The sequence below is a fragment of the Podarcis liolepis genome, assembly GCF_965112155.1.
Source record: "Podarcis liolepis genome assembly, chromosome: 18".
Classification (NCBI taxonomy): Eukaryota; Metazoa; Chordata; class Lepidosauria; order Squamata; family Lacertidae; genus Podarcis; species Podarcis liolepis.
Window position 1 is genome coordinate 6,667,064 of NC_139572.1, and position 27,441 is coordinate 6,694,504.

The window sequence follows — 27,441 nt, forward strand, 5'->3', positions numbered from 1 at the left end:
GAGACCCGGAAGTATACGCTTCTGGGTTTGCCACATTCGTAACTCAAAATTTCGTTACCCGAAGACCCGAGGTACCACTGTAATTGCATATTAGTTACCAAATACACCAAATTTGCACAGTGTGTTGTCTTCCAAATGCACCATTTTGGTGGGTTTTTTTTGTTAAAGTACAGAGTAGTATTAGGTAAATAAAGCAGCAGGAAAGATATAGTTCATTTCTCTTAATTTGGTACTGCCCTGTAGCTTAATCCTCAACTGATCGTTCTCTCTCTCAAATAGCACCTCCACAGACTTCCTTCTTCTCTCGTACAAAAAAAAAGAGAGAGAACTTTACAAATGTCATTGTATTCCTGCCAGTGACTTCAGCTGTCTACAGTTGTCTTTCAGATATATTAAAAAGTTACTCCAGTCTTTTAAGAATACTTGGTCTTCCTGGTTTCTGAATTTTCCCGTCAGCCTCGCCATTTCTGCGAATTCCATCAGCTTGGTCTGTCATTTTTCTCTGGTCGATACTTTTTCTTCTTTCCATCTCTGGGCTAAGAGCATCCTAGCATCATTGCATACATCGACAGTCTTTTATTTTCTCTTTCTTTCGTTCTTTCTTTTTTCTCCCATGCCAAGTTACAACATAAGATACATATAAAATAAAGCAATAATCAAAAAACTAAAACAGAGAGAAAAGAAGAGAAACAGCAACACTTACAGAACATAGCCAAACATACATACATACATTTTTTAAAATTCAGATAATATACATTCTTTGCAACGAACAACTCCAAAATAAGCAGACAACTCCAAAATAAAATCATACGTAACAAAACCATAAGTCTCGTGTTTTCATTTACACTGATCTCCTCTCTGATACCTTTACTTGATATTTCTTGCTGCATTCTGCTTTCCTGATAGAAGCTTTATGAAAATTTAAATCTCTTAAATACTATACCAGTCTTTAACAATTTCAATTAATCCCTTCGCCTTCCTTCCCCTCAGCCCAGTACTTCCTTACACCCGTTCTTTACCACCTATTATTTTTGTTATTGTTGCGTTATTCACTTTATTTGTTATTCCATCTTTGATATATTATTATCCTATCTCCTTGCGCCTTTTAAACTTTTGACTTCCTTCCATCCTTTAGCGACTTCAAATTTTCCATTTTTCTTTTTCATTGTGTTACATGTATATGTACATTTATTACTTCAAATTTTATACCTTTCCTAACTATTTTTTCTTTTCCTTAAGTCTGCAAACTTCATTCGTTACATATTGATATATTTATTCCAGAACAATGTTTCTCCACCCCATATACTCTTTAACACAGTCCCATTCTTTTATTAATTTTTGATCTGATTGCCCTCTTGAGACTTCCGTTGACCTTGCCAAGTCTATATGTTCACATAGTTTGATTTGCCACACACTTACTGATGAAATTCCCAATTTTATTTTGGTAGTTCCTCACCTATAATACCTAACAAAAAGGCCTCTGTTTGTTTTTTTTAACAAAAGTTATCTTAAACATGTTCTCTGGCTCATTTTATATCATTTCCCAGAAGCCACCTGCGGGGGGGGGGGGGAGGTTCTAGCACTGTTTGACGGTTTCTAACACCGTTTGACGGTTTCTAACACCGTTTGACGGTTTCTAGCACCGTTTGTCGGTTTCTAGCACCGCTTGACGGTTTCTAGCACCGCTTGACGGTTTCTAGCACCGTTTGTCGGTTTCTAGCACCGCTTGACGGTTTCCAGCACCGTTTGTCAGTTTCTAGCACTGCTTGACGGTTTCTAGCACCGTTTGACGGTTTCTAGCACCGCTTGATGGTTTCCAGCACTGCTTGATGATTTCTCTTTCCTCTCCCCAGCCCCCTGGTGTCAGCATGGAGGGCGGTGTGGACGGCCCCATCGGAATCCCCTTCCCCGACCACAGCAGCGACATCTTGAGCAGCCTGAACGAGCAGAGGAATCACGGCCTGCTCTGCGACGTGGTGATCCTGGTGGACGGGCAAGAGTTCCCCACGCACCGCTCGGTCCTGGCGGCCTGCAGCCAGTACTTCAAGAAACTCTTCACCTCAGGGCTGGTGGTTGACCAGCAGAACGTGTACGAGATAGACTTTGTGAGCGCCGAGGCCCTCTCGTCCCTGCTGGAGTTCGCCTACACGGCCACCCTCACCGTCAGCACTTCGAACGTGGGCGAGATCCTCAACGCCGCTACGCTGCTAGAGATCCAGGCGGTCAGGGACGTTTGCACGGATCTGCTGGACAGGAAGATTCTGGCCAAGCACGACCAGATGGACACAGTAGATCAAATTGATCAAAGGAACCATCTCAGAGCGAAAGAATACCTGGAGTTTTTTCAGAGCAACCCCATCAACGGGCAACAGGGCACGTACCCGTGGACCAACCCGGACTTGAGGGACCTTCAGCGGCTCGGCTTCCGGGGCCCGGAGGTCAAGGAGGAGCCGGACTGCAACGGCCTGGACTTCTACACTCAGGCCGCCCTCAGCGACAGACCAAAGGCGAACGACGGCGACCCCGACAGCAAGATGTGGCTGGACGCCGAAGAGGCCAAGGCGGCCGCCGCCCAGGGACCCTTGTTCCCCGCCTCGCAGAACGGACAGTACGGTGGGCACGGCCTGGCCACCGTGCCCGGGGAGGACGAGGCGGCGGCTCAACTGGACCAGCAGGAGGCGGGGGGCTCCCCCGCCTTCGTCCCCGGGGAGGGCGAGGAGGCGGACCCCCGGGAAGTGGACGGCCTGGCCGCCAGCACGCTCCTACAACGGATGATCAATTCCGTGGAGCGGCAGCAGCTGGCTGAGGACGACCGCAAAGACGACGACGGAGTCATGGATTATTACTTGAAATACTTTAGCACTTCCCAAGAGGGGGGCGAGTACCCGTCCTGGTCCCACAAGTCGGAGAAGAAGATCCGGGCGAAAGCATTCCAGAAGTGCCCCATCTGCGAGAAGGTGATCCAAGGGGCGGGCAAACTCCCTCGCCACATCCGGACCCACACGGGAGAGAAGCCGTATGAATGTAACATTTGCAAAGTTCGGTTTACGAGGTGAGCACGGGGAGAGGGGGCGGGCTGGGGGCGGGTCTGCAGTTTTGCCCCCCTCCGGAAGATCCCAGTCCTTACTACTGTGAGAATATTATTTATCGTTCGTTCCTTCTAAATTTTCGTAAATTTATACACTGCTTATACAAGGCGATTTGCGAAAGATGAAACAATCGAGGGGTGGAATTGCAACTGTGTTTTGCAACATACGAAGGTTCGAACACAGTGGTACCTCGGTTTCCGAACGTAACCTGTTCCGGAAGACCGTCCGAGTTCCGGAAACGGAGGCGCAAAATGCGGCCTGCAAATTTAATGGAGGAAAATAACATACGCTCAGCGGAAGCCATTTTGACTTCCGAGGCGCGTTCGAAAACGGAAACGTTTACTTCTGGGTTTACGGCGTCCGAAATGTTCGTCAACGTTTGAAAACCGAGGTACCGCTGTACTAAAATAGCATCTGGGTAGGTTTATCTAAGCAGGAGAGTGGGCGCGGTGAAGGCTTGCTCTCAATAAATCGGCAGGGAGTTCCGAAGGGGAGACGCCACACTAAATGCTTGGAAGTGAATTTCAGATAGGCCTGAATTACGTTTCTTGAGGTGAGTGGTGCTGCGGTTTTGACCTCTTTTCCTGCCTCCCAGCTAGATGTCGATGTCTTTATATACATATTCCCCTCTAGGAGGCTCAGTTGGGTAAGAATCAAGTACGGTCTAACCTTGGTTGTCGAACGTAATCTGTTCCGGAAGACCGTTCAACTTCCGAAACATTTGACAACCGAGGTGCGGCTTCCGATTGGTTGCAAGAGCTTCTTGCACTCAAGCCGCGTCAGATGTTTGGGTTCCGAAAAACGTTCAAAAACCAGAGCATTTACTTCTGGGCTTTCGGCGTTCGGGAGGCAAAACGTACAAGTACCAAGGCGTTCAAAAACCAAGGTTCAACTGTATACACTTCCAGAGTTAACACAAAATTCACAACCTCTTCAGTGAGCCACCATAGCTGCTAGAGGCCGTGAAAATTTGTGTCCCGGGCTATTCAGAGTCTTCTAACCATGTACTAGCTGAAACCAAAGGGGCGCAAGGCTTGTCATGTGTGATTCCACCTCCCACCACCCCCACAGTTCTCCTACCTCACTTTTATTTAAAATGCACCTCTGGTTTATTTGTGGGGCATAGGAATTTGTTCATATTTTTTTTCAAAATATAGTCCGGCCCCTCACAAGGTCTGAAAGACGGTGGACCGGCCCCCTGCTGAAAACGTTTGCTGACCCCTGATCTAAACGCTGCAGGTGGGGCGGAATTGCCAGAGGTCATCTGGAACTGAACTGCGAACTGACCGTGAACTGAATTAGTTCGCTTCTCTTTGGACGTATTGGAACGTTTAAAAAAAAGAACTTTCCAAGTTCTTCAGGTCAGCCGTATGAAATTTTAAGCACAGATGTGGCCAGGGAGGGGGGATGGCACTGAAAACAATGTGGATTTAGAGCATTGAAACGGCGTTCTCTGTTAATCCGACCTCTCGGGGGGGAGGCGGGTTTTGGTGGACAAGACCCCCCCCCAATGGCCTGCTCAGGCGTGTGCCAGCAGCTTCCCAAGATGCAAGCGGATCTCTTTGAACACACCTGGGGAGGAATTTGAAAGGTGTGCTAAGATCCACAACCCATAATTTGCCCTTCCCTGTCAATGCCCCCAGTTACTGGAGGAACAAAATTGCACCCAGGAAAACAAGGTAGGAAACTTCTTGCAAAAAAAGTGTGTTTGTTTTTAACCTGTCGCTTCAGTTTTTGTTGTTTTTTGTTTATTTCTTGCTCGTTATGATATGTTTTATTTATTTAGTAAAGTTTAAAACTTTGCAGTCACATACCGAACATACAACATAGAAACAAGATTCCAGATAATCTCCTGGAATTCCTATTATTGTGGGTCCTATAATTAATAATTCCCTCCTGCATCTTTTATGATAATCCCACATCTTTTAACTCTCTCTATTGTGTCCAAAATTCACCATTAAACTACAAGTAATATTCCAATCCTACTAACGATTTTAACTGTTTACAATGGTTTCTAAGATATGTTATAAGTTTCCCCCATTCATTATTAAAAATTTTGGTCTTCCTGATTTCTGATTCTTGCGGTCATTTTAGCCATTTCGGCATCCATCCATCAACTTGATCAGCCATTCTTCTCTGGTCGGGACTTTATCTTCTCTGCATCTCTGAAAAGTTATTATTTTCCTCATTATTATTAGCTTATTCCATTTATACCCAACCAATGAGGGACGCGGGTGGTGCTGTGGGTTAAACCACAGAGCCTAGGGCTTGCCGATCAGGAGGTCGGTGGTTCAAATCCCCGCAATGGCGGGGTGAGCTCCCATTGCTCGGTCCCTGCTCCTGCCAACCTAGCAGTTCGAAAGCACGTCTAAGTGCAAGTAGATAAATAGGTACCACTCCGGCGGGAAGGTAAAGGTGTTTCTGTGCACTGCTCTGGTTCGCCAGAAGCGGCTTAGTCCTGCTGGCCACATGACCCAGAAGCTGAACGCCGGCTCCCTCGGCCAATAAAGCGAGATGAGCGCCGCAACCCCAGAGTCGGCCACGACTGGACCTAATGGTCAGGGGTCCCTTTACCTTTACCTTTACCTTTACCCACCCACTGAGCTGAGCAAGGCTTCGAACCCTGTTCTCCCAGGTCTCCCAATCTGGTTATCATTATAGGACACCCTGGGTATTTTCCAAAGAAGCAACAGTCCAAGCTTTGGAAATAAGAATGTGCTTAAAAGTTGGCTCTTTGTAAGCCAAAACTCACTGCCAGAAAATTGGTCCAGGGGCAGGAAGCTAGATTTCAACATACCTGAGGACTAGTAACTTTGGGAGGCTTGTTGTGAGCTGTTACTCTTTTGCTTTCGTTGTTTTGTTTTTTGGGACTGTGGGCCTCCTATATATACAGTCATGCCTTGGTTTTCAAACAGCTTAGTTCCCGAACGTTTTGGCTCCCGAATGCCGCAAACCTGAAAGTGACTGTTCCGGCTTGCGAACTATTTTTGGAAGCCAAACGTCCGACGGGGCTTCTGATTGGCTGCAGTAGCTTCCTGTTGCCAATCAGAAGCCGCGCTTTGGTTTCCGAACGTTTTGGAAGTCAAACAGACTTCCGGAACAGATTCCGTTCAACTTCCAAGGTGCGGCTGTATGCAGTGTCTTACCAGGTTGCCATTTTAACTACGTTTGAAATGACAACAAGAGATTGTTCATATGTGTATTTCACAGTATGTTTTCTGGCTGACAAGAGACAATTATTCCTCTATAATAATAATAATAAATAATAATTTATTATTTATACCCCGCCCGTATGGCTGGGTTTCCCCAGCCACTCTGTGCGGCTTCCAACAAAATATTAAAATACCAAATTGAAGGAGCCATTTGGCACCTAGATTATATATCTGAGTTTCTAACAAAGCCCATCGCCAAATCTTTAGCTCCACGTGGGCATGATTTTTGGCCCCTTGGCTGGCTCAGGTTGATGGAATCTAGAGTTCAGTAATGCCCAACGGGCTGCTGCAGAGTCCTACTCGGAGGAAAACCTATAAGTGGCTTAAAAAGGTCCAGCTCCAAGAGCCTTCTGGCGGTTCCCTCGCTGCAAGAAGCCAAGTTACAGTGAACCAGGTAGAGGGCCTTCTTGGTGGTGGCGCCCTCCCTGTGGAACACCCTCCCACCAGATGTCAAAGAGAACAACAACTATCTGACATTTAGAAGACATCTGAAGGCAGCCCTGTTCAGGGAGGCTTTTAATGTGTTGACATTTTAATTTATTTTTAATCTTTGTTGGAAGCCCCCCAGAGTGGCCGGAGAAACCCAGCCAGATGGGCTGGGTACAAATAATAAATTATTATTATTATTATTATTATTATTATTTATTTATTATTAATTACTCCAAAATGACCCCCAGGCTGCGCACCTGGTCTTTCAGGCACACGCTTGCCCCATTCAGGACCAGGGAGTCCCCCACACCTGCCCGCCCCCTGTCCCCCCCTCCAAAAAAAAATCCAGTAAAAAGGTAAAGATACGCCTGAGCATTAAGTCCAGTCGTGGCCAACTCTGGGGTTGCGGCGCTCATCTCGCTTTACTGGTCGAGGGAGCCGGCGTACAGCTTCCGGGTCATGTGGCCAGCAGGACTAAGCCGCTCCTGGCGAACCAGAGCAGCACATGGAAACGCCGTTTACCTTCCCGCTGGAGCGGTACCTATTTATCTACTTGCACTTTGATGTGCTTTCGAACTGCTAGGTTGGCAGGAGCAGGGACCGAGCAACGGGAGCTCACCCCGTCACAGGGATTCGAACCGCCGACCTTCTGATCAGCAAGTCCTAGGCTCTGTGGTTTAACCCACAGCGCCACCCGCGTCCCATAAAACAACAACAGTACTTCTGTCTCAAATCTTCCCTCCGTAACTTTTCCTCGCTCCTCTTTCCGACGCAGGCAGGACAAGCTGAAAGTTCACATGAGGAAACACACCGGCGAGAAGCCCTATCTTTGTCAGCAGTGTGGGGCGGCGTTTGCCCATAACTACGACCTGAAGAACCACATGCGCGTCCACACGGGCCTGCGCCCCTACCAGTGCGAGAGCTGCTTCAAGACTTTCGTCCGCTCCGACCACTTGCACCGGCACCTTAAGAAGGATGGCTGCAACGGGATTCCTTCCCGGAGGGGGCGGAAGCCCCGCGTGAGAGATGCCTCCGCGCCCCCCGCCACCCCGGCTTCCAACCCCGACGACGGGAGCCTGGCGGGCGGCGAGGAGACCCACGAAACGCAGGATGCGACTGCGCCGCAGGACGGCTTAGAACAGCACTTTGACGGGAGTCCGAGCGCCAATGCGGCGTCGGGGGGTTTGAATGTAGGGGGGGTGAAGTCCGAGGGCGAAACGGAAGAACTCTCCTAAAAAAAAAACAACCAAAAAAAAAACAACCCGTAACGAGAAAAAAAACAAAAGGTGTCACAAAATCTAGTTATAACTTTTCCTCCAGTTCCTCTTTTAAAATATGGGTTTCCTCGCTCTTTTTTGGGGGGGCGAGGAAAAGAATAGCCTTATAAGTCTATAATATATATATATATATCTTGTTTGTGATCTTCCCCATAATAATAGGCAGTTTGTTGTACCCCTCTCGTTAGCCGCAGATTAATTTTTAAGGTTTTTTGTTTTTCCCTGCCCTTGGGGGTGGGTGGGAAAGAGGTGTTTAGAGGAAAGTTTTGGAAACCAGGTTGGAGGGGGAAAGAGAGGGGGGTCTATTAAATACGAGACGAAGCTTCCAGAGTTTTTAGTTTGTTAAACGTTTTAAAACTTATACATATATATATGTGTATATATAAATATATATTATATTGGAGATTTTATCTATTTTAGCAAGCGTAATGTTCCAAAGGAACAAAAAGCAGGGAGATAAATTGTGTTGGTGGCTTGAGGAATCAATGAATTGGTGGGGTGGGGGGGGGACTTCCTTCCTCTTCCTCTCCCCTCCCCCCACCCTTCCCACCCCCATCCTGAAGGTGCTCATTTCAGATAATGCCCATGGAGGTTTTAAGTTTTCCCAAGGGTTTTGTTTTCTAGTGGGGTGGCGAATTCTGGAGGAAGACCTCTGGGTTCCTGGCGCTGTTCGAAATCCAAATCTCTAAACCGTTTGGGCCACTGACTCTCCATACGAGTCTTAGAAGACTTTGGGGGGGGGGTCACGCTCCTGATTTTCCCATCGCAAGATCTTGAGGAGTCCCGTAAATCCGTCCTTGCAGATCGACGGAGGTGGATTTCCTGTGCTGCAAATTCAGGCCGATTCAAATTTTATTTTTTCAAAAGGCTCGCGGATTTTAAAATAATCCGTTCGCCGTTCCTGCTGGGCGGCCGCAGACGGCAACCCCCTGGTCGTAAAAGGGGTGGGTTGAGGCAGCTGCGCCGGCAGCCCCCCCCCCCAAGGGCGTCAAGTCTAGAATTCACCTACGTTGGTAGGTGTCGAAATTATCTTGCTGGCAGCATAGAATCGTGCGGTCCCAGCCCTTAGCTTGCAAACCGCAGTTCTCAAACCAGCGGAAGGGAATTTCTCCAATATCTGCTGGTTTGAGGCTATCCCCAGCCCTTATCGGCTCGCAGATTTCAAATCATTCATCTGGTCCACGTTCAATTTGGCTTCTGTTAAAGATCTCCCCCCAGCATTTGAGTCGTCAGTTGGCCGGACTGTGCCGGGGGGTCTTATCCAACCTGTGAACAACTTTTGTTGATTAAAAGTTTGCTTCTTAGCATTGCTCCGGCGGCGTCTTGTGTGCCCTGCGGAATGAAACCAGATTTTGTTTGCGGATAAAGTAAGTCGCCACACAGAGAAGCGTTAGGCTTCCTCTACTCAGGGCTGAACCCATTTAAATTGAGGGTCATGTCTAACTCGGGCTTATTAATTTCTACTCGGAGTAGAATTTGGCTGGAAACAACCCTTTTGGGTTCAGCAATTCGCTGTTGCAGTCCTTAAACACAGCACTGTGCCTCTTCCACATTGCATATTGCATATTTAAGGGCATATTGTAACTAGACCTTATGTTTTGCAGGCAGGAAGTTGTCCCGCACGGTCCGACTTTCTAAAAATCCCCCTCTCCCCTGCGTGCTGACCAGGTTCCAGCCTTGATCATAAATCGCCCTTTGCGGGAAACCTGAGTTCCAGTAACGCAAGGATTTTGGCTAGGCGGTCGTGGGAAATGCTCTGTTTTGAGTGCAGAAAACCTGGAGCTATTGCACCTTGACTTAAAAGCTTCCCGGCTTTTTAACAGGACTCTTTTAAAAGGGTTGCGGGAGCTTGCGGTGCCTTTAGCCTCTCTGCAGGGGTTGCTTTTTGCCCTCCTTGAGCACCTCAGGCTGGGGGGAGCCCTCCCTTCCCACCCCACGGGGCTCTCGCTAAGAGTTCTCATGGGGGTCTTGTTGGCAGAAGGGCAAAATAGGCATTGGGGGGGTGGGATTTGCAAGGAGCAGCCATGAAGCTGAGTTGGTGGCGATGCTATCGACCCGGGCGGCCTCTGTGTCCGCAGCCCCTAACCCATTTTTTATCCAGTGGGGTGCAGTTCCATGTGCCCCCTCCCACCCTCCACTCCCCAATCCTCCTCCCCCTTTTGGTACTATAGAAATATATATGCCTAGCACAAAAAAAACCAAGCCAGGACCAGCCGACGCACTGAAATGAAATTGTGGGTTATTCAAGTCGGGTCCCATCTCCCAGTTTACGCCCCCTGGGTTACTGAGATTTTACGGAGCCTCATTTAAAAAATATTGAAAAAGGGGGTATTGGTTTGGACCAAAGCAAGGTTTGTGGTCCAAGCTGTTTTCTGCGGTGACCCACCGAATCCTGTTTCCCAGACCAACCATCTGATGTAGAATAAAAAAGCGTTCTTGATAACACAGTTATCTATCAGGTTTATCAGAAAAAGCGTTAGGACCCTCTTAAGCTAGCTAAGAAACCAAGGACACCTTTTTATCCATTTCAGAATTTTCTAAATGCACAGTTTAAAAAAAAAATGATTCTAAAAGAGAGAAAGAGAGATTTTAAGTCGTCTTTTTATTTTTATTTTTTGCAAGCACTTTTAAAGATTTTTCGTTTAATTTAAATATAAGAGAAAAGGTGAACCGTTTTGCCGAATGTAACCGAACAGGGGAGTGAGTGAGTGTGTTTGTTTGTTTGTTTGTGACGGGAAAGTGTGAGGGGGAGGAACAAAGAAAAACAAAATGGGTTGGGTGGGTAGACGTGGATGTTTTATTTAATATAGAAAAAAAGCAATAAAAAAAAACCCCACACACAAAAAAAAGATTAGAAACTTAAGAAGTCTTAGCACTTTGAAATGGAACGGGTACTTTGAAATCACTTTATCTTAATTTAAAAGAAATATATATATCTATATATATATATATAAAAGAAAGAAACGAATATGTTTACACGTCGAAACCATCTTCTACAGAAAGAAATTTATTGTTGTTTGTTGTTTTTATTAAAATAATTCCTAAAATTGAATTTATTTTTGTAAGAGAAAAAAAAAACAAAACAAATGTATATATCTATCTATCTTATCTATATATTTGAGAGAAAGAAAGAAAGAGAGAGAGAGAGACTTAAAATGAAATCCACCGTTTTGGTTCGTGGATTGAGACCAGGAGCAAAGCGAAACGTAGAAAAATAAAATAAAACCGGGAGGACTGGAGTTAATTAGATTCTGTGACACAGCAAAATTTAGAGGAATAAAGTAGCCCTCGGAAGTGATTTGCACTTCGGGAAAAAACACAAAATACAAAAATGGAAGCTTGAATTTTTAGGCAGGAATCATTGGGTTATTTTGTGTATGTTTTCTCCACCCCAGCCCTCTTTTATTTTTTATTTTTTCCTTTTTATGTCTTACTGCCAGTGCTGGCCTGTCCGTTTTCTAATTGGTTTTCCCCTCATCCGGCCACAACCATCATTCCCAGGATCACCTCTCTCAAGAAAGGAGATTTCGAGACCTTAGTTCCCACCGACCTCTCGCCCCAAAATCTGTTTTCAATCGGGTTTTGAGGGCTCCATTCAATGGGGGACATCACAGCTTGGCTCGTATTTCTGCCGGCTTTCCTTCCAAACGCTTTGCCCCCGTCTCTTGCACAAACACCCCAAAAAACACAACCCTCCAAATTGAAAATATTCTGTATTGTTTTTAACACTTGACTGGGAGCCGCCTAGAGTGGCTGGGGAAACCCAGCCAGATGGGCAGGGTATAAATAACAATTTTTATTTTAAAAACAAGCTTTTGGATTCCAAATTTGATGTCCGGTTTCATTTGCTGTTCCTCAACTCTCGCCCCCCCAAGTGATTTGGGTCAGCGTTGCTCATCCCTCCGTGGGAGAACAGGGTTCAGAGTTTAACGCTTCAAAGTTGACCAAGACCCAAGCGAATTGAGGGATGCAAAATGGGGAGGAAAAGCCCGTTTTCCCACGGTATATATGTGGAGGTGAGCATGGTTTTCGGGACCCAGAGAACAGATCTCCACATCCCCAGTCCAGGAGGGGGAAAGCCAATTTAGGAGCCGGCAGGAAAAGTCTGGTTGGGAAACAGTGGCGAAAGATACCCAAAAGCTGGTTATCGGAAGGCAATCTGTGCAGAACAGTTTCCATCTTGGTTTCATTGTTTGGCACTGGGTTTTTATTTTATTTTTTGCAAAGTCTGCAAAAAAAATCAAAAATTGAATTGGGAGTAGATTCATTTTAAGCCTTCCGTAACAACTCTTGCAAATGGGGAGGAAAAAAACTTTTCAAGGGTCTGTTTCTACTTTAAAACAAAAAAACAAAACCCTGCTAATCAAATGGCTTTAAAATAAATCGGCAAATTTGGTGGACAAACGCCGGTTTGGGAGCTTTCCATCGTTTTCCCCCCGGCCCGTTCAAAGCAAATTCGAGGAGGTCCTGGCACTTGGATGGTTGTGGCCCCATCACCGACACCCCCCCAAAAAAAATATTTCTCTTCCATAGAGAACCTCGGCTTAGCACTGACTTAAAAAACGATTGCATATGCAAAAATTAGCGTGGACTTTGTAAATAGATAGATACATGAGATTCTTTATTGTAATCAAAAGTTGTGGTATCTCTACCAGTTTGTTTTATACCTCCTTGTTTCCATGACTGTTTATGTTTTGTGTGTATTTCCCCCCCCAACCCATCTCTCTCCCCCTCCCCATCCAAAATCTCCCCCCCCCCCACTTTTCAAGCCACCTAGCAACCAATCAATATCCAATATTCCAGAGCTCCATCAGTCAGTTTCTTTATTTTTCTCTCTCTCTCTCTTCAAAGTCAGGGTGTTTTCGAACCGTAGGAACAGGGTGGGTTTTGTTCTTTGGGGTTTATTTTTTATTATTATTTTGGGACACCTGAGAAATAGCAGCCAAATCCCTCTCTCTCTCCCCCCCTCCCACTGCCTTGTTTTTTAATCCGGACGGGGCCCTGTCCTGCCCAGAAAATGGCAGAAGACCAGGTGGAATTCCAAAATCTGTGTCCAGTCCCCGTGAGCATTTAAGGCTGAGGCTCCGTGTAGAACGGGGGACCCCTTTGCTGTGCGCTCCCCCCCCCCAAGTTAGCCTTTGCACAAGCCGCTATTGCAAGCTTGGGCCCGAGGAGACGCCACAATATTTTATTTTTGCTTGGCCAGCATCCCTGTGCAAATCCTTCCTGTGCATGACCCTCTTCCTATCCCTCTCACCTCCTCCATCTCAAGAGTACCCTCCCCTCGTCCTTTTCGGTCTCTGCAGAGCTTTGGCCGGGAGGGGGCCACCACCACCTAAGGCCACGTCCCCGATGCTTGACCAGCGGCCGCCACCCCCTCTTTCCCAAGGAGTCCTGCGAACTGTACGTAGTTCTGCATTAGGGGAAGGGCTAAGAAAGGGGAGGGTTGGGGATATCTCTCGAGGGAGAGTTCTCTGCGCCCTCGCCCAGACCACAGTTCCCAGGACCCTTTGGAAAGAAAGCGTGGCCGTCGCGGCGGAACCCGTTGGCTGGTTTCGCCGCGTATATACTTGTGTCCTGATCCCATTTATTTCGTTTTTATTTTTCGTTTTCCTGAGCAGAGATACCGCACCTTGTTTGTTAGATGAGCTTCCGCGGCCCTCGAAAGGGTAAGGGGTGCGGAACGGGGTCCGATGTTCGTTGCTTGGTGTGGGGGCTAAGCTTCGAACAGGAGTGCTGGCAACACTTTAACACAAGCCTTTGAAGCGTTTGCACTAAAAATAAAAATAAGAGAGAGAGAAAAAAAAACGAGAGAAAATTATGTACCTTCTCTGTGTAGGGAGGCCTAGACCTCTGAATACATTTTGCCTTAACCTTCTTATTCCTTCTTTGTACAAGTGATCACAAACACACAAACACACAAAAAGGACATCTCTTCGCATGCAAGGTTCCTCTTCCTCGAATCACATACTGTATATAAGGTGTTCGATTTTTTTTTTAAAGAAAGAAAATATTATTATTTTTTATTATTATTATTTTATTTTTTAAAAATAAGATCCAGGTTGTGGTAAAGTGTTGCCAAAGAAACTATTGGTTATATTACCGTATTTCAGGAAAAAAAGAAGGAAAAAATGCTTCTAAAATGACATCAGCGACAAAAATAATAATAACGATAATACGCATAACAGACAATGTTTCCCTACTTGGCTTGGCTGTTTCCGTGTTTTTTATTTCTTGAATTTCACGATCCAAAAAAAAACAACACAACTTAATTTATCAAATGTTAATTTCAAGTGGTTGAAGCTGTAATTTTTTCAGGGTATGTGTGTCTCTTCTACGTCGGCATCTTCCGATCTGTTTTCCCCCATCTCCATTGCTGTGCTTTTGACTTCCAGCCATTGGAGTTTTAGGGAAAAGTCAGTGGCGTAGCGTGGGGGGTGCAGGGGGGGGGCCGGGCGCAACATCTGGGGGTTAGGCAAATCCACGGGTTAGGGGGCACAAATCCACAGGTTAGGGGGCGCAAATTACTTGCCTTGCCCCGGGTGCTGACAACCCACGCTACGCCACTGGGAAAAGTCGAGTTGCTTGCAAAATGTCTGGGGGGGGGGAGCCTGCACGCAGAGACACCTCTGTAAATGATTGGATTCCATTGCAAATAATAATAGGGGGGAATAGTTCTATTGAAAGTCTATTTGGCCCGATAATGACCGAAGGGGTTTCAGTCCGAGAAGCGAGAGCTTTTTGCAACTCTCTGCGGGGTGCAATGTGTGCAGGGCTTGGGGGGGGGCCACAGTTTTCCTGCTGACCTGGAAGGGACACACAGACCCTCCCGTTGCCATTGATCCTGTGACAGCCGTCAATCTTCCTGTTTGCACCTTCCCGCCCTGCTGTGTAAGCTGCTTCCTTGACAATTCTTCCGCTGGCCAGCTGGCATTGGCTGTTCCTGGCAAACCCGTGTCATTTGTGTGAATGTAAAGGGGTGAGTTCGTGGACGGTGGGGAAGGGGCAGCTGCGTTGCCAAGAGGCGTTGCAGGGGCAGGTTGCAACCCCCCCAGTTAAGATCAGAAGGGGCAGATCTCTAGGGCATTCTGATCTAATTTCCGAAATAAATTCTTGCCCTTTTTGGCTCAGGCCGTGAGGTTCTTCGTACAGGGACACAGCTGGAAAGGAACCTCTGCAACTGGGTTGGCCTACTAAAATTTATTGCACCCCAGGGTCAGGAGTTGGTGGGAACCTACCATCGTGAAGTTGGAGGTTGTTGTTGTTCCCTGGGTGTTACGCTCTTGACCACGAACTCTTCCTCGCCAACGCTTGAATTGCCCATGAGTTAGGTCCACCATCTAGCAAACCCCGTTGGTTCTTAAGTGTTCCTCGTCTCCAAAAAGGAGGCCCTCAGTTGGCGAGACCTTTTGAGAACTTCCTGGTCCAGGTGGAGGAGATAGATGGAGAGAAGGACCCGGGCCCAGTTGACATTTTGCCTCTCTGCTTGCTGATTTTCTCCCGTGTGGAAGGAAATCAGGTTCTCAAATTGCGGCAGAGACGGTTCTGCCTGTGGTCCTGAATTTTAGGAGAGGACATTGGTTTGGCTAAGCTGTGCCCACCCCACTCCCCGCTCGCCTCAGCCCGAACCCACAAAAAAAAAAGAAGCCTTAAGCAGAAAAGAAGGATACAGCGTCTTGAAAAATGTCTTAAGGACTTTCCTTCTTTTGCACTAGCTCTGACCCGTTGGATCCAATGGGGGAATATTGTTCTGTTGCACTTTAAAAAAAGAGGATATGTTGGAGACTGTTTGCAAAAAAAAAAGAAAAGGGCAGGGACTTCAGATATGTGTGGTTTTTTTAATTGGGGTGTGTGTGTGTGAGTTGATGTACGGAAAGGGATTATCCTCTGCTTTAAAGGGGGGGGGGGCTTACTGCTTTATTCACTTTAGACCTGATTCTTCTTCCCAGTTTTTGCTGTCCACCCGAGACATTTCATAAAGAGCTGTATGGAATAGTTGCTTAGGTTTACTGAGGAAATGGAGGGTGGGGTTTTTTCCCCTCGCCGCCAGTGGCTAAGTTTGGGGAGGTGGGTTAGAGAATCTTCCACGCTTCCGAAAATTGATTTGGCCTTAATTCATCTCTTCTTCTTCTCCCGTGGCTTCGGTCGAAGTCGTCAGGAAAGGTCCGTCGCGATTCTTCCGCCTCGGCGATGCGAGACTATATATCAAAAGCCTCTTGCCGCCCCCCAAGTTCTAAGTGCTACCCTATAATCACGCTGCTTTCCCTCCTCCTCTCCAGGTCAGGCTATTTAAAAAATGAAATCTATAGATCTATTTATATTTTCAACATTTAATGTCTATAAATTTTTAAGTTAAGAAGAGCGCCCCGGGATGTTCTTGTTGACGCTGGGAGAGAGATGCCGTTCTTTTTTTAAAATGTTCTTTGCAAGAGAGCATTTTGCTAGCTTGTTCGCATTTAGTTCCGTAACCCCCCTTGAAAAGCTCCCTTTTCTCATCCTTTGGAAAGCACCAGCGAGATGCTTCCCTGAAGCTGCTCAGAAACGACGGCAACTGAAGTCATTCCGCAAGCGGGAACAGCTTCCGCTCGCTAAGCAGAACTTCCCCCCTCTCTCTCTACTCCCCCTGGGTGCCCCCCCAAATCCCCCCACCAATCCGCTCCAGATAGTTAGAGGAACCCCTAGAGCAAATTTGGGGTTATACCGGGTGGCGGGGAGGAGAGAGAGAGGGACCTGTAATTGCACAAGCGGAAGCTGTTCCGCTTGTGGAAGGACTTAAGAGTGACCCAACGAAGGGACAGTTCAGACGTCATTCTGGGAGCGGGTTCCTAAGTTTTTTGTTCATTCTTCTAGACACCCAATTTTTCAGGTGCACCCGGAGTTGGGGGACCTAGGAGCTTCAGCAAATGTTCAGGGAAGAGATGGGGAGCTGCGTGGTCCAGCGTCCTTCGAGAAGGGCTGCAAGGTTCTCCATCTCTTGTGAGATGCGAAAGATAAAAGCAGAGCTTGACGTCAGGTGTGCTGGGCCCCCAACTTGCTTAATAATTTCTTCCTGCTGCTGTTGCCGTCGCCGTTAGCTATACAGAGAACGATCTCGCCAGAGCACTCTCTCTCTCTCTCTATATATAAAATCCATATTTTAAAAACACCGCCACGAACCCTTAAATGACTAATTAACTGTTGTCGAACGAGGCAAAGCTAAGCACAGAAAAAAAAGACATTCCAGAGATTGTATGTTTGATAAGGGGGTTTGCTAGGAGGGGGTGGGGGTGGGGGAGACGGAAAATGAGTACAGAAAAAAAATATCTATATATAGATAGATAGATATAAATATATATAATATATATAAAATGCACTTTTTTGCGGGGAGGGGGCTTAAAAATAAATATATAATTAGAACAACGCGACTGTTTCCCCCCCCTTCCGTTCTTGTATGTATATATATTTTTAAAAAACACAACCCAGTTTGGAGGCGTGTAATAATAACCCCAATGTTGATTAAGTATATATATTTTTCTTCTGTCGTTTTTTTTTTTTAAGCTCTGGGAGTTTAAAGCGGTTCTGAACCGAAGATGCAAAGAGTTTGCTGGCCATTCCCTGTGGGGTTTGTCTTGTCCGGATAGTTTTCTTTGAATGGCTAATCCTCAGTACTTTTCCAGTAACCTTGGAACTTGGGGGTTCGGCTTGCATATGTATTGCTCAGAGTAAGCCCATTGAAATGAAGGGACTCGAAGTAGTCACGTCCATAAATTTCAGCGGGTTTCCTCTGAGGAGGGCTAACGTTTACTACAGCCGCAAGAGCCGATGGATAATAGACGCAGCTCGCCGGCTTCTTTTGTGGAGACCCAACTTTTGAGCCAGGAAATGTTTGTCCTTCCAAACCGGTGATCGTCCTCCCGCCAAAATGTTTGCAACTGAGAAACCTGCTTTGGAAACCAAAATCAGTTTGCAAGAATCCCAACTCCCGCCAGTCCCATGGTGGCAGATGACGTTTCGGCAACATCTGGATGGGGAAGGTTGCATTCATTTCCCCCCAGGGCACCCTGCTTTGTCGCCAGCTAGCTCCTGCTCAGAGTAGACTCGTTGAAATGAATGGACCGAAAGTTATCCATGTTTATTAATTTCAGTGGTAAGATACTTTTGAGTAGGACTAACATTGAACACAACCCCCGCATACAGCGGTACCTCGGAAGTCGAACGGAATCCATTCCGGAAGTCCGTTTGACTTCCAAAACATCTGGGAACCAAGGCACGGCTTCCGATTGGCTGCAGGAAACTCCTGCAGCCAATCGGAAGCCCCGCCGTACGTTTGGGTTCCAAAGAACATTCGCAAACCGGAAGACTCGCTTCCGGGTTTGCAGCCAAAACGTTCGACTCGCAAGGTGTCCGGGAGCCAAGGTACGACTGCATATGTCTTTGGCCTCGCACATCTTGCCGAAATGCAACTCGTTTCAGCTCCAACGGCCAGAGTTTCCCCACCCCTTGCCATGTTGCCAGAGTTGTGACATTTTTGCGGGGGAAGTGTTTAAACACACAAACCATTCTCAGGATCAGATCTGTGTGCATTGGGACTTTAGCTTTTTTTGGCACGTGGTTGTGATTGCAGGCAGGAGGTCTGGGTAGCAAAAAAACAACAACACACAATGGATTTGCCTTCAGAAGTAAAAATTAAAACTTAAGACATGACCCTTAAAGCACATTTCCAAATTATATGTTTAAGGCTTCTTTCTTTTTTTAAAAGCCACCTCTTCTGGTCATATCCGCACCCTGCGTTGAAAGCACAAGAATTCTGGGAACTGTAGTTCATTGCTCGCAGGGCTGTCGTTCCTAGTTCCCTTAAGAAACTACAACTCCCAGGATTCTTTGGGAGAAGCCACTTTTTTTAAATGTCTACCCATGTGGACGCGATTGGAGTTTAAGGACACCTGTGCACCGTACATCCTCCTTTTCAAAATCCGGGCAAATATCAGCTGCTGGTGTCTCTCCTACCTGCTTTTTTGACCAGAAGAAAGACCTCACCACTCTGTTTAAAAAAATCCCTAGAGCCAATAGCTGTATACTTCAATGATTTCCAAAACAATTTTTTTTAAAGCATGGATTTTGGCAGGGTGATTTGGCTACGCAACGCCTGCGAAGCTAGTGGCTCACTGCGTCAAAGTCAACTTGTAATGACTCTGTGCCGTCTGAAAAATCTGGCTATCTCAATCGGCTTGGCTTCCATTGATGCGGAGCAGAATCCTTTGGAAACTGCCCTGGACACGCAATTCCCCGAGGTGTCAAGTGGTGGTTGCAAGGTGGCTCAGCAGCCCTTGGCAGATGAGTCAATGTTTGCGTAGACTGGTTTATTAAACTCTTCCAGTTGACGTTACTACCGATGTCCCACAACTCCCATTGCAAACCAAGGCACAATGGGTTGCGTCCATGTTAGTCCGACTCAGAGCAGACTCGCTGATGAACCGGAGGCTCCATTTATTCCATTGGGTCTACTCTGAACTGGCTACAGCCCAGTATCTCCAGGCGTGTCGCCTTGTTCAGGATTCTCTTTCCAGATCTTCCCCAAAAAACGGACTGCGAAATGTGCTTCGTGGATCGCATGAGAGAACAGGGCGTCTGTTGCTCCCGCGGTCGTCTTCCATGGGTTGAGGAACGACTTCCCTTCCTTGACCCGAGCTAGCTGCAAACCACCGCTGCTCATCGAGTTGCCCTCACGTTTCCCAGCGGGCAAGAATACTTGCATCAGCAACAGCGGCCTGGTCTCAACCCAACCCAAGCCACAACGGCCAGCCGTCCCCCTAAATCAGGGAGGAGAGAAAACAGAGGCCGGTTGTCACTGGACTACAAATCCCACGATCTCTGGCCATCGGCCGATTCCTTTTCGACTATCCTCGGCACCCCTCTCCTGGTCAAACTCCATAGGAGATAAGTTAGGAAGTAAAACCTGATGGGCGTTCAGAAGGAGGGATGGGTGATTGGGACTGAAGACATTGACTAGCCTGTACTTGACCCCTTTCGTCTCTGGGAAAAACAACAACTTCTGAGCTTGGGAAAAGTCTCTTTTCTTCTTCTAGCGCGTTACCAAGCCATTTGATTCTTCCTGATGTGCTCCGATGAGCTCAGGGAAGAAGGAAGCCATTTTTCTTCGGTGCCTCCTGTCTTCGTTCCAACCAGTTCTTGCTGGTTTTGCACCAGTTTGCAGACCAAGCGGTCCTGGCCCATCGTGGTAGTGCTATTGTCCCCTCGGTTCCTTTTCCCGGTAAAACTCCGGGCGTTTGGGGGGCAACCTAACGAGCGCCATGTTCTTCGCCGAAACTCCACCCGTGGCGAATTCCTGAGGAAGAAAGATGGAGCGAAATCTCCAGTTTGTAGTTAAGGAACTTCAGCCAAAGCGAGAAGCGTTGGGATAGGTGTGTTTTCTTAGCTTCGCTGAGAAAAACAACGGATAAAAAGGTGCCTTCACGTATTAAAGGTTTTTTTTGGGGGGGGGGTTGATGGGAGGTCTCGCAAATGGACTGCAGCTCCATATTACAAAAAAGGGTTTCCGTCACGCCAATATGGGGTGGCCCATTCTTCCTCATGGCTCCACCGCCTTGAAACGTTATTTTGGGGGGCTCTTAACCCCCGTATTTACCTGTTGTGGAATCTCTTCCTCCTCAGGATTTGTGGGAGTCACAAAAGGCCTCGGGGGAAATCACCGCGTCCTCCTTGTGAGATGAAGTCCAGTTGGGCTAACTCCTGGATTCTCCTTAAAAGAACGCAGAGGCACGAAGAGGCTATCCAAGATTCTTTCTTCCTCTTTTGCAAAAAAAATAATAATTAAAAAAGGCTGTTCTCAGGGTCTCTTGGTTTGTGAGCTGTTGAAACCCGCTTGAAACTGGTTTCGGAAGCTGCCCCTGCCCAAAGGACCCCTTCACCCCACCCCAAATCCCATGTTATCTCACTTATGCATCAATTGCCCCAGCAATGCGTCTTGTTCATTAAGACATGCTTTTATAGTTGGCCTTTTCTTTCCGGGGGGGGGGGGGGAATGCCTGAAACGAAAGATTTCTCTTCTTCCCTGCAAAAAAACGAACACAAAACATCTTTGCCATCTCTCAGAAACTTGTTCAGCGGCTTGTTCATATATTTCCGTGCTTGGCTTCCTTTTCTACAGTCGTTTCGGACATAATTTTACCCCTCTCAGTTCTTGAATTCGCTCTTCCCTGCAATAATTTCGCAGGCTTCCCTCCACCCCTCCTGCTCCAAATCATTTTTTTTTTCTAAGTTGGCATTGAGAATCCTGTGGATACAGGACCCTGGGTCGGATTCTGCTTCGCTGTGAAGTTTCTCCTCTTAATGCTCCTTTTCGTCTCTTCTGCTTTTTGCTCTCTCTGTCTCTCCCCCACAGCTTTATTCTTCCTCCTCCTCCTCCTCCTCCTCTTCTTCTTCTTCTTCTTCTTCTTCTTCTTCTTCTTCTTCTTCTTCTTCTTCTTCTTCTTCACATCTTTCTCAGCTGCTGTTCGAACCCTTGCTATGAGGGTAGATAAATTCAGGAAGGGTTGAGGATTACGTAGGGAGATTTTAGCATTTTCTCATATTAATATATATATTTTTAAAAGAATTAATAGGCACCCGGGTTTCGTATCCGACACTAATTTCAGGCTTGTGGGGGGAGGGGGAGAGAGAGAGAGAGATTCTCTTTCCCTGGATGTTTTTGTTTTTTTGTTTTAAATAGAATTTACACACACAGAAAACAAAACACACAAAAAAAAGTTCCATTTGAATTTCTTCTATTCTTCAGGATTGGTTGTTGACTAAAAAATTGAATCAATTGTATGTTCTTTTTCCATATATTGTACTGTAATAGAGAACTGTTAATTTTTTGCACTAATAGATTTCTTTTCTCTCGAATCCTGGCTTCCGTCTCCTTTTACTTGTCTGGGTTTGTTTTGCCCGAGCAAGGACGGGTATGGGGGGGTCTCTAACCATTGGGCCGTATTGCCCGCTGGGCTGCACACTTGCAAACACCCACCCATAGCCTGGAACCGGAATGCACAGTGAATTGCAGCAGCTGGTGAGAACAGAACCCTCTTGGCTTACGTATTACAGAATCATAGAATCGGAGAGTTTGGGACCCGAGGGTCATCTAGTCCAACCCGCTTCAAACCCCTGCCATTTTATTCATTCATTCATACCTCTCCCATCTGGCTGGGTTTCCCCTGCCACTCTGGCTGGCTCCCAACGGAATATTAAAACACACTAAAACATCAAACATTCTCTAAACTTCCCTAAACAGAGCTGCCTTCAGATGTCTTGTAAAAGTCAAGAACAGTGGTACCTCAGGTTACAGACGCTTCAGGTTACAGGCTCCGCTAACCCAGAAATAGTACCTCGGGTTAAGAACTTTGCTTCAGGATGAGAACAGAAAATTGTGCTCTGGTGGCACATTTGGAGGCCCCATTAGCTAAAGTGGTGCTTCAGGTTAAGAACAGTTTTAGGTTAAGAATGGACCTCCGGAATGAATTAAGTTCTTAACCCAAGGTACTACTGTAGTAGTTTTTATTCCCTTGACATCTGAAGGGAGGGCGTTCCACAGGGCGGGCACCACCACCGAGAAGGCCCTCTGCCTGGTTCCCTGTAACTTGGCTTCTCGCAGTGAGGGAACCGCCAGAAGCCCCTCAGCGCTGGACCTCAGTGTCCGGGTAGAACAATGAGGGTGGAGACGCTCCTTCAGGTCTACTGGGCCAAGGCAATTTAGGGCTTTCAAGGTCAACACCATCACTTTGAATTGTGCTCGGAAACGTCCTGGGAGCCAATGTAGGTCTTTCAGGACCAGTGTTATATGGTCTCGGCGGCCACTCCCAGTCCCCAGTCTAGCTGCCGCATTCTGGATTAGTTGTAGTTTCTGGGTTACCTTCAAAGGTAGCCCCACGTAGAGTGCATGGCAGTAGTACAAGCGAGAGATAACCAGAGCATGCACCACTATGGCGAGACGGTCTGCGGGCAGGGAGGGTCTCATCCTGCGTACCAGATGGAGCTGATAGACAGCTGCCCTGGACACAGAATTGACCTGTGCCTCCATGGACAGCTGTGAGTCCAGAATGACTCCTAGGCTACACACCTGGTCCTTCAGGGGCACAGTTACCCCATTCAGGACCAGGGAGTCCTCCACACCTGCCCGCCCTCTGTCCCCCATAAACTGCAAACTTTGTAGTGCAAAGCCAGGCCGGGGAACCATCTTAAGTTGAGACTGCATAGGCCTTGTGGTGCATGTGATTCAGATTCTATTCAGTTGAACATCTGGTTACAAAGTTGGTTGGACAGTGTTCTCGAAGCTACCAGCATGAGTCTGACCAGACTGCAGGAGGACAGGAAGACTGGAGTGCCTGGAACAGGTGAGGCTGCAGGTTCCTTATTTTGGCTGCTGGTCCCTTATTTTCAAGGCTGCTGGTCCCTTATTTTCAAATCTGCAAGTTGAGAGCTATGGTTAGGAATGTGCCTTTTTCCATCTGTTGGAGGGTTCATGGGGAATGCCAGGTCCCCCTTGGCAAATTGTGGAGGTGCTTCTAAGCGGGTCATTCTCCTGCCTGTCACGGTCTTTGTCATGAGCCAAGCTGGGAATGAACTAGTTCAGTGTATTCACGGAATTAAAAAATAGTACTTCTTCACATTGCACATATGAGCCAGAAGTTTTACTTTTGGGAATTATAGGGACAGAAGTACCTAAATTGTATGGAAATTTATTTATGCATGCTACTACAGCAGCAAGAATGCTTCTCGCCCCAAAATGGAAAGAAGCAGAAGTCCCAGCAAAGGAAGAATAGATACAAAAACTAACGGGAATATGCAGAAATGGCGAAACTCACCGGAAGAATAAGAAATCAAGATAAGAAACTTTTTTTATAAAAGAATGGAAATGGCTTATTGACTATTTACAGATAAATTGGAAACATCAAAACATTGGCAGGATTAGTGTAATAACCTGCAGTTTTGTAAGAGTATTTAAAGTAGATAATTAAACGAGCAAATTAAATTAATTTGGATATGCAGAAGATATTTAAAAAATTAAGGAACCGCAGAAAGAGGGGGAGGGAAACCAAATTTTAAATGTTAAAATGATTGTAAAGCTAATGAAATGTATAGACCTGAAAAGTGTAAATAAAAACTTTATATTAAAAAAAATCTGGAGGACTCTCCTTTCACTGCAGGTTTCAAAGCAGAGGTTGGACGGCCATCTTTCAAAGAAATTTTCAGCTGAGATACCTGCGTTGCTGGGGTCAGGCCGGATGACCCCTGGGGGTCCCTATCATTCTGCGAACTATGGAACTCGCTCCCACAGGAACGGCCACCAGTTTGAATGGTCTCCAAAGAGGGTTGGACAAATTAAATGCGGGAGAAGCCTATCTACGGCTACAAGCCACAACAGCTACGCTCTTCACTTTGCAGAAATGTTTCTGAATATCCGTTGCTGTAAACCTCAGGAGGTAAACTGTAAAACTGTGTACAGTGGTACCTCAGGTTAAGTACTTAATTTGTTCCGGAGGTCCGTACCTAACCTGAAACTGTTCTTAACCTGAGGCACCACTTTAGCTAATGAAGCCTCCTGCTGCTGCTGTGCCGGAGCACGATTTCTGTTCCCATCCTGAAGCAAAGTTCTTAACCTGAAGCACTATTTCTGGGTTAGCGGAGTCTGTAACCTGAAGCGTATGTAACCTGAAGCGTATGTAACCTGAGGTACCACTGTAATAAAAAAATTAAAGAAAAGACCAGAAAAGAAGAAAAAACCAGAAGCGTTTTTTATTGGGAATTTTAGGTGCAGAAATACCAAAGGAGCAGAAAATACTCTTTATGTACGGGACGACAGCAGCACGGATACTTTTGGCCCAGAGGTGGAAAGAAGATAAAGTCCCGACCAGAGAAGAATAGCTGATGAAGATGATGGACTATGCTGAAATGGCAGAAATGACCGGGAAGATTAGAAACCTAGGAGACAGAAACTTTAATAAGGAACGGAGGGAAATTATAAGTTACCTTGGAGAAGACCGTAAAAAACTAAAAACTTTGATAGGATCATATCAACACTTGTAAGAAGAACTATGGTAAAAATGGAATTTTAAGAAGAAATGGAGACTGTAATAAGATGCAGTTGAAAAGAAGATTGACAGTGGAACCCGTGGAGGGAAGTCTGAGGATTCATGGAATCCTATATTTTTATGATTATGATTACTGTTTGAATATAAATGTAAACTAAAACTGAGTAATTTAAAAAATAAAATAAAAAGGAAAGGAAAGATTGGGAGGGGACGTCAACAGAGCAGCATCACTCAAGCCACCTTAACCTCAGCGTTGGAAATGAGGCACGTTTTTTTAAATCTAAAATGTACAATCTGTTATTATATTGGGAAACAAAAGACGAGCTTGTCGGAGCTTCTGTGACACGTTGGGCAATAGATATAGGCCAGGGGTCTGCAACCTTTAAGACAAAAAGAGCCACTTGGACCCGTTTCCGAAGGGAAAAAAACTGGGAGCCGCAAAACTCGTCATTATAAAAATAACTTTTTTGTCACTTTTTTATTATTTCTTTGTTTGACCCCTCAGAGTTACTCCTCCTCATAGAAATAAACGTTAAATTAACAAGTTACCTTTTTGTGTGTGTGTGTTCTTCACTCCCCTTCAAAACAGTGACCAGCGTACATGCCCCCTTTCAATGCAGTGACCAGCGTACATGTCCCTTACAATGTGGCGGGCGGGGGGGAAGGTGATGTCGGGACGGTGTGTGACTAACGCACGCACCGCCCCCATGCGACGTCACAGCCAGTACAGCGCCCGCCACAGTGGGGAGTGTCGGGGCGCACAATGCGCCTCCTCCCCTCGCTAGTATCCACCCCGGAGCTGCGGCAAAGGTGTAAAAGAGCCACGTGCAGCTCCGGAGCCGCGGGTTGCAGACCCCTGATATAGGACATAATATAGATTTTGATCTCTGGGGAAACTTTGGAAGAGCCATCTGAAGTTTGCAGCATGTTATTCTCTGAAGGAGAAGGACTTGAAAATTATTCACAGATGGTATTTAACTCCGAGTAGGCCTGCTAAGATGTATAAGACTGAATCAGGTAAGTGCTGGAGATGGAAACAGGCTGAGGGAACGTTATTTCATATGTGGTGGGCCTGTAAAAGGGTATAAGAATATTGGAAAATGATAGATAATGAATTGAAAAACATGTTCAAAAGTACTTTTTAAAAAAACACACCAGAGTCCTTTTGGTTGGGGATAATTAAGATGGAAATTCCCAGGTGTCAAAAAGGGTTATTTACGTATGCCACTACTGCGGCCCGTGTTTTGTTAGCCCCAAAATGGAAAACGAGCGAGGTCCCAACCAAAGAAGAATGGCAACTTAAACAGATGGAATATGCGCAGCTTGCAGACTTAACATACAGAATAAGAGACCAAGAAGAACATACGTTTAGAGAAGGTTGGAAAACGTTTATTGAATATATTTGGGCGGGGGGGGGGGGACTGCGTACACCTGAAAAGGTGGGCAGCATTAAGATAAATTCAACAGTGTAAATAAGATTTGATGGATGCAATGATGGAATACGGGATGGTTTATTTAGTTTTTGGAAAATACACAAGGATTCATGATATGCAAAATGAATCGGAAAGAGAAGACGGGAAGTCGTTGATATTCTAAGGATGTTTAAACAAGTACAGTGGTACCTCTGTCTGTGAACAGGATCCGTTCCGGAGGCCCGTTCACAACATGAAAAGCCCGCAACCTGAAGCGCCGTATCTGCGTAGGTGCATGGCGCGATCTGGCGCTTCTGCGCGAAGCGCGATTTAGCACTTCTCTGCATGAACAAGCAGCGAAACCCGGAAGTAACCCTTTCCCGTACTTCCGGGTCGCCGTGGGAAGCAACTTGAAAAAACGTAACACGAAGCAAACGTAACATGAGGTATGACTGTATTTTGAATTGTGAAATAGAAAATTTAATAAAAATTATATATATAAATAATGGGGCGCAGGTGGCGCTGTGGATTAAACCACTGAGCCTAGAACTTGCCGATCAGAAGGTCGGCGGTTCGAATCCTTGCGATGGGGTGAGCTCCCGTTGCTTGGTCCCTGCTGCTGCCAACCTAGCCGTTCGAAAGCACGTCAAAGTGCAAGTAGATAAATAGGTACCGCTCCGGCGGGAAGGTAAACGGCGTTTCCGTGCGCTGCTCTGGTTCGCCAGAAGTGGCTCAGTCCTGCTGGCCACATGACCCGGAAGCTGTACGCCGGCTCCCTCGGCCAGTAAAGCGAGATGAGCGCCGCAACCCCAGAGTCGGCCACGACTGGACCTAACGGTCAGGGGTCCCTTTACCTTTATGTATATAAATAAACCGGAGAAGGAGAGAACTGCTGGACTATATGGGTCCTTCGCCATATTCAGGAAGCATCTTCCTGCGTTCTATATGCATCTTAT

The 27,441-nt window shown here is 46.4% G+C and overlaps 1 protein-coding gene and 1 long non-coding RNA gene across 3 annotated transcripts in view; one reads left to right on the forward strand and one right to left on the reverse strand.

Annotated features, from left to right (window-relative positions):
- Positions 1 to 9,821, forward strand: part of ZBTB7A (zinc finger and BTB domain containing 7A) — a 47,821-nt gene extending 38,000 nt beyond the window's left edge. Inside the window, exons 2-3 of the mRNA XM_083483914.1 lie at positions 1,854 to 3,052; positions 7,506 to 9,821. Of these exons, the coding sequence (XP_083340040.1) occupies positions 1,869 to 3,052; positions 7,506 to 7,965 (1,644 nt within the window). The 5' untranslated portion in view covers positions 1,854 to 1,868 and the 3' untranslated portion in view covers positions 7,966 to 9,821. The remainder of the gene's footprint in view (positions 1 to 1,853; positions 3,053 to 7,505) is intronic.
- Positions 9,822 to 15,721: 5,900 nt separating this feature from the next.
- LOC310697599 lies at positions 15,722 to 22,091 on the reverse strand. 2 transcript variants are annotated; one of them, XR_014521082.1, is made up of 2 exons: positions 21,483 to 22,091; positions 15,722 to 21,449 (listed from the first exon to the last, which is right to left on the reverse strand). It is a non-coding gene; the product is annotated as an uncharacterized lncRNA (long non-coding RNA). The 2 variants fall into 2 exon arrangements; XR_014521083.1 differs by having other exon boundaries at positions 15,722 to 21,452.
- Positions 22,092 to 27,441: the final 5,350 nt, after the last annotated feature.